Below are 6298 nucleotides of genomic sequence, written 5' to 3' on the forward strand. Positions count from 1 at the left end.
TTGCGAATTACGTATCTGATTATGGAAAACCCACTTATACCTGGTCGGCTCAGTTGAAGATACAAACACAAGACAATGCGGAATCTGAGATTCGGTAGTCTGAAGGCGCTCTAGCAAATATAGAACTTGCTTAATTCCGGTCTGAATTGTGAGGGGATCATCAGGATTCGATGAGATTAGTGATTCTGGTGACTTTCGCTTACGCCTATTCGAAGGCGATGCTTTGTAGGAATCTTTTGGACTACCTGAAGGGGATTGGAAGTCTGTGTTCAGAGACTGCGGAGGCTGTGGGCTTCTTGCACCCGGAAAGATAGTAGTGTGCTTAGTAGGATCATGCGGGTTGATTTCGTCATTTGTAAGAGGTTAGGGCAAAACGATCTCCTGGGCTTCTTTGGGAAAAGGGGTATTTTCAGCAGAGATGGAGATGTCCTCATTCGTGGGAGATCGGAACAAAGCAATATCCTAGGCTTCTTTAGGTAAAGCGGTATTTTCACCAGAGGTGGAGATGAGGTAGTTGGTAGAACCTGTCCCTCCTCCACTAGGGAAGAAGGTAGTGGAGTGTTTATCACCCTGGGATGCCAAAGACTCAATCATACCGTACATAGGCATGATCACCATAAGGCCACCTTCAGTGCTTTGTCCCTGTCCGACTTTGACCTGCTGCACGACAGGTAGGCTTAAGGCATCTTGCATAGGCATGATTAGCGCAAGACCACCTTCAGTGCTTTTTCCCTGTCTGACTTAGACTTGCTGTATGACAGGTAGGCTTGAGGCATCTTGCATGGAAACGTTGTCGTCGTTCTTGTTATCGCTATCGTCATAGCTACCGTTGCTGCTACCATTACTACCATCGTCGAAATCTTCGCCGTCTTCGCCGTCTTCCCCATCGTCTAGATTCACTATATCGATGTCTTAATCGGGAGTCGATCAAGTACAAGACTTGTCCGATCCTGATGGCGAGATGTCAGGAGAATAATGTGGCGCACTAAGGCTACAAGATTGCTCCCTTAGTGACTTGGAATGAAAGCTCTCTGCAAATGGCACAGAGCTCCCAAAGAAAGCGTGAAAAATGTGACGAAATGTCCTAAACGATGTAATTACCTGTCTTGGGTTGATTTCAATGTCAGAATAAATATAGTCTAGGAATATAAACCTTTGATCATTGTGGAAGGCTTGTTCAAAAACTCGGCCGCAACGACCTTTAATTCGCCACCGCTCCTTGGTATTAATAGTGACCTGAGGACTTACTTCCTTAGGGAGAGGATCCACGTACATTTCAGGGGTTGAATCTCTCCTAAGCAGCTTTTTGATACTGTCGTTCGAGAACCCTAGTTGAAGCGCCAGACGTGCAAGATGACTCTAGCATGAACCTTTTTCCTGAAACACATGATAATACCTTGCTTTTATCTCGTCCCTTTTCTGGCCTTTTCTCGGCCTGATTTCTGTTATACAAGGGAAATGGCGCTAGGCGATTAAAATTAACTGACGGTATACAAACCAAAAGCCAGATCCACCTATCCCTGGTTGTATATTTATTGTTGATTCAGTCGTCTAGACAGGTAACCGCCTGCTCTTGAGTTGAGTGTACGACTTTCGAAGCTCCTTTTGAAGGGTTCCTTTTGTCTTTAGCGATAAAAGCTTTCGTAAGATTTTCTAATAGGGTTCGAGCTATATAGTGTCTTCCTAGAACGTCTGTAGTGACGGAATAATAGTTTTGATTACGCAGATCTGTACCAGAATCTGATCTCAGATTGATAAACTTATTATAGAAGGAAAAAGTAGCTTTAACTCAAAATACAATTATATGAAAAGTTAATCCTCTGTCAAGTAATACGGCAAGCGATCTTCTAAGTATCTAACTATTTCTAAGTCTAAGTGCTAGGGGCTAATATTACTCAAAATCTCTTCCTAAATATTAGACATAAATTTAAGGTAGTGTATATATTCCTATACTATTTAGTAAAGACATAAATTAATAAAATAGAATAACTAACCTCCAAAAGCTTTATAGAAAGCAGCTGATAGAAGATACCTAAGTAGAACGAATACCACAAGCCACGGTACAGTAAGAGATTATCAAGAGCTTCTCTGAAGGACGTAAAGATTTCTTCATCCTGAAACTGCTTTAGATCTCGACTGCAACTCTCACTAAGTTTGGCTTACCACTAATCGGCTTACTCTCTCTGTTTGCTGTTTTGAAGGTGACAGATATTTTGGAAGATAGTTCTATGATTGTAAGGCTGCTCTCCCTGGTCTGTATACCGAATAAAGTCCCGCCCCCTTCCTACTAGATCTGTACGTCTTTAGTAGTGTCAGCCGCTATAAGCGAAGATCAAACAAACCTTCCTTATAATAAAATTCCACTCTTTACTATTGCTCAGCTGGTTCAAGATACCCCTCTGTAGCAGCCAGACAATGTCAACCATGCAGGCATATTACTACTTCTTCTGTTAAGAGATCTAACCTTAGTGGGTTGATTAAACGTAGACGTTGAAGAGTAACCCGGTTGTGAGAGAGTATGTGGCGGATCTGGGACCTGCTAGAGATAACTGGTACACGATTGCGTGGTAAAAAGGGCTCGCAGCCAGATGGATCCGTTTTAAATTTGTGAATCAGCGTGTTAACATGTCCAAGGTCAAGATCTCGGACATCGGGGCGTGCCTCAAAGCGAAGATGTCGAATTCGAAGTATCCCGCTGCCAGCCCAGGCTAAGTGTTTCGAAACTGTAGTTGTCAATAGTGGCATTAATAATTGTCGAACTGTGCTTACTAATCGAAAGAATAGCGTCTAATAGCAAGTTGTTCTATCTAATAAGTGGAATGCAGAGCGTTTAAATATACAAATTGAACGCTCAAAGAGGCAGTAAATTTCTTGCTGCGTTAATCGTTACTATCGTTAGCAACGTAGCATTCGAAGCAAAACAGTACAATTTGCCGCCGCGCGAAGTAACTGTTCGAAGTAACTGCTCAAAGTAGTAGAAACTGTACGAAAGAGTGCGCTTTTCAGCGTGGCGAATTGGTCACAATACGAGAAAAAAGAGCGAAATTTGAAAACCAACAGCGTTGCTGCGAGTCACGTGACAGCGTTCAACAATAATTATTGCTTTTTTTCAGCGTCATGCTGGTCCTTTAGACTTAAGTCTTGTAACAAACTAGTAAGTTCTTTTACTATGTCTATATTAAGCTACCTTTTTTAGACGCTCTATTCCTGGACTTTCTATTTTTATCCTTACTCAAGGAAAATTTCTTTTAACATAACTCCCCACCTCCTCTTCCCCCCCGGTTCTCTCGCACGAAACAAGTGTGCTTAAAATATACCCCTTCCCAAATCCTCTGCCCCTTTATCATCCTTGCTGACTTGGGCAGTCTGGACGCAGAGGGGAATCGCCTCATTTACTAGGCGACCGAAAAGTCGCCCATCTAATCTTTCTGTCCACCAGGCTGCCTTTGTCTTAGTGTGTATTGCATCACGTGGCCCGTACGATTTTGATACTATTCGTTCCATACGAAAGAGCAGCGAAATTCTAACACTCTACAGAACGCAGGTAAGTGGTAGAGATAAGGGATAAAGGATTCAAGGACTTTAATATACCCCTTCCCAAATCCTCTGCCCCTTCATCATCCTTGCTGACTTGGGCGGTCTGGACGCGGAGGGGAATCGCCTCATTTGCTGGGCGACCGAAAAGTCGCCCATCTAATCTTTCTGTCCACCAGGCTGCCTTTGTCTTAGTGTGTATTGCATCACGTGGCCCGTACGATTTTGATATTATTCGTTCCATACGAAAGAGCAGCGAAATTCTAACACTCTACAGAACGCAGGTAAGTGGTAGAGATAAGGGGTAGAGGATTCAAGGACTTTCACGCCACGAATAAGTATATTGAAGCACTTAACATTCTAAATATGGAGTAACACTATTCTACCTACAATCGGGAATCAGATTCTGATTCCCTTTCTCGATTCCTGAAGTCTGTTCAACAATCCTTGACTCAGCTTGGATCCTTTTGAGTCTGCTAAATCATCCGAGTCCGTTCCACCTTCATCCTCAGAGCTTTCGCCCGAGTCACCACCGTCATCCGAGTCATCATCCGAGTCGTCATCCGAGTCTTCATCCAAGTCTTCATCCAAGTCATCGTCCGAGTCTTCATCCGAGTCTTCATCTTCAGCAAAGGATTCCTCCCTATCAGATTCTTTCTGTCCCTTTCGCTTCTTTGCCTCTATCTTCAGTCTCTTCAACTCCCTGCTGAGAGATGCGATTTTGTCTTGGAGCCTGGCTTCGTCCTTGCTCTTGGCTGTATTCTGGTGGGATGGCGGCGGAGGCAGCGCTAAAGGGAATGCTGCCTGCAGCATTTTTGGGGGCACTCTCACTGTTGGCTCAATGTCAGCCTAATACTGTTTGATTACGGTCCAGATGTCTAAAGGAGGCTCCTCGCCTTTAAGAGTGATCGCTTTCGCCAGATGGAAATCGGCATTTTCGACGCCAAAAACTTTCTGCAACTATGTCCGCTAGATGACCGCCTTCTTTTTGTCCTGGCCCTCGAACCAATATACCTCGTAGGCCATAGGTGGATAGCGACTTGGGGAGGGTCCACATTTGCTGATGGCCAGCCAAGATATGCCATGTTTCATGTAGGGCAGTTTGCGACGATCAGGTATAGTATCGAAATTTTGCCTAATCGCTCCTGACTGCTTAATCCTGTCCGGCAACATCTCCCATATCTCTGGCCCACCACAGGCCCCTTCTGGTTGAAACGCGTAACAACTGCCTCCCTTTTTGATCACGTAGTTACGTGTTGTTCGTTTGTATCGGGTTCCAGAGTCTGAGATCTGTAACCGGGTCTGAATGTTCGTTCTTGCCTCTTACTGGTGGTCCAGATTAGAACGCTCTTTCCAAGACGAGACTAAGATGAGTATGGGTTAATAGGTACAAGGACTTGTAAGGTGTGATCCTCCTTTACACTTGCTTTTTTCTTTGTGCTTGCTTCTTTCTTGGTGCGTGCTTTCTGTATCTGCTTCGCATGACTTTTTGGGTTGCCCCTGGGCTCATTATATGCCCCCAACATTATATACTCGCCTTTAGGGTCTTACATCTCAACATCACTGTTATCTAGTATTACTAGGTGTCTATTCTTGACTGATAGACGCTTTTTGGATTGTGTTTCTTTATCCACTGTAACATGCTTTGCTATAGACTTTTGCGTCTTCTTTCTTCTGCTCTTCTCTGTCTGTGTACCCCCTATTCTTTTTCCTGTCTTTAAATCAAGACTTGTTTGTTCTTGATACTCTTTTTCTATGTTAGTAACTTTAAGGTACACTCTTCCTTTTTAGGGCAGAAGCTTGTAATATTCATCTATAAACTAGTATCGTGCTTATAACGCTTTCAGGTATATCTCGGCGCTGAGCTAGTCTATCTTACTTTTCTTATATTGCCTCTAGATATATATAATGTTTGTGATTAGTAGCTGCCTAAGGTTTGCAGGAAGGCCTTTCTCTACATTTTCTGTCACAATCTATAGTATTTATTGAAAAAGAAACCTTTCCTTACTTGATAAATGATTATTATTTGGATCAAGCTTGTCCTAGATTTCTTTTATGATTAGAAACTATACTTGCTGCTAGTATTTTCTATGTCCTTTAAGTATAAGAATAGGATTATATAGCTGTTCTGAGTTTTTATTTATAGCCTTATAATCGTTTATTATTATGTTAGGTAGCCTATTGCCTTACATATTTATTACAAATTGTCTAATATTATTCTTCTTAAAAATCTGCTCTTTAGCCTTACTAAGATCTTGTAATAAAGCTTTCGCCTTCCTATCAACCTTATTATTATAGTCTGTATTATATTAGTAATACTACAGAGCATATTTCTTAATAGTAACCCACTTTGAAAAGCTGCTATAACTAACTTTACTAACTCCTTCTTATTAGCGTTATTGTCACGTGTCACGTTGGAAGCAGGCGACGAGTGCGCGAGATCTTCAGCCCATGTTGAGTGCTATCCTAAGACTGGAGAGTCGACGATGAGGGCCCTGGGGTCGCTTCTATATAACAAGCATGCCCCTTACTAACGTCTAGTGCCAATCAATACCCGGCGCCCTAGCGCTGGCGGGCGACAAGCATGGCAGCCGTGACATCACCCCCCTTCCAGAAGAGGATATGATCTTTATGGATACCAAGTTCGCGCGCTTTTTCTACAACAGTAGAGCGCTCTCCCTTTTTTCGTGCAGCACGGATCTCTCGTACAGCTTTATCTACCAAATCATCCAATATCTAAAGAGAGAGATATAAATAGAAGAAG

General features: G+C 42.8%; 1 protein-coding gene across 1 annotated transcript; it reads right to left on the minus strand.

The window, feature by feature from the left end:
* Positions 1-3933: 3933 nt before the first annotated feature.
* On the minus strand, positions 3934-4347 carry EPUS_09489 (uncharacterized protein; the record flags this gene model as incomplete). The annotated part of the gene is made up of 1 exon (XM_007803265.1): positions 3934-4347. One exon carries the CDS (start codon positions 4345-4347, stop codon positions 3934-3936), a length of 414 nt encoding a protein of 137 aa, XP_007801456.1.
* Between the last annotated feature and the right edge of the window lie 1951 nt (positions 4348-6298).

This window comes from Endocarpon pusillum (assembly GCF_000464535.1).
Source record: "Endocarpon pusillum Z07020 unplaced genomic scaffold scaffold2106, whole genome shotgun sequence".
NCBI classification, from domain to species: Eukaryota; Fungi; Ascomycota; class Eurotiomycetes; order Verrucariales; family Verrucariaceae; genus Endocarpon; species Endocarpon pusillum.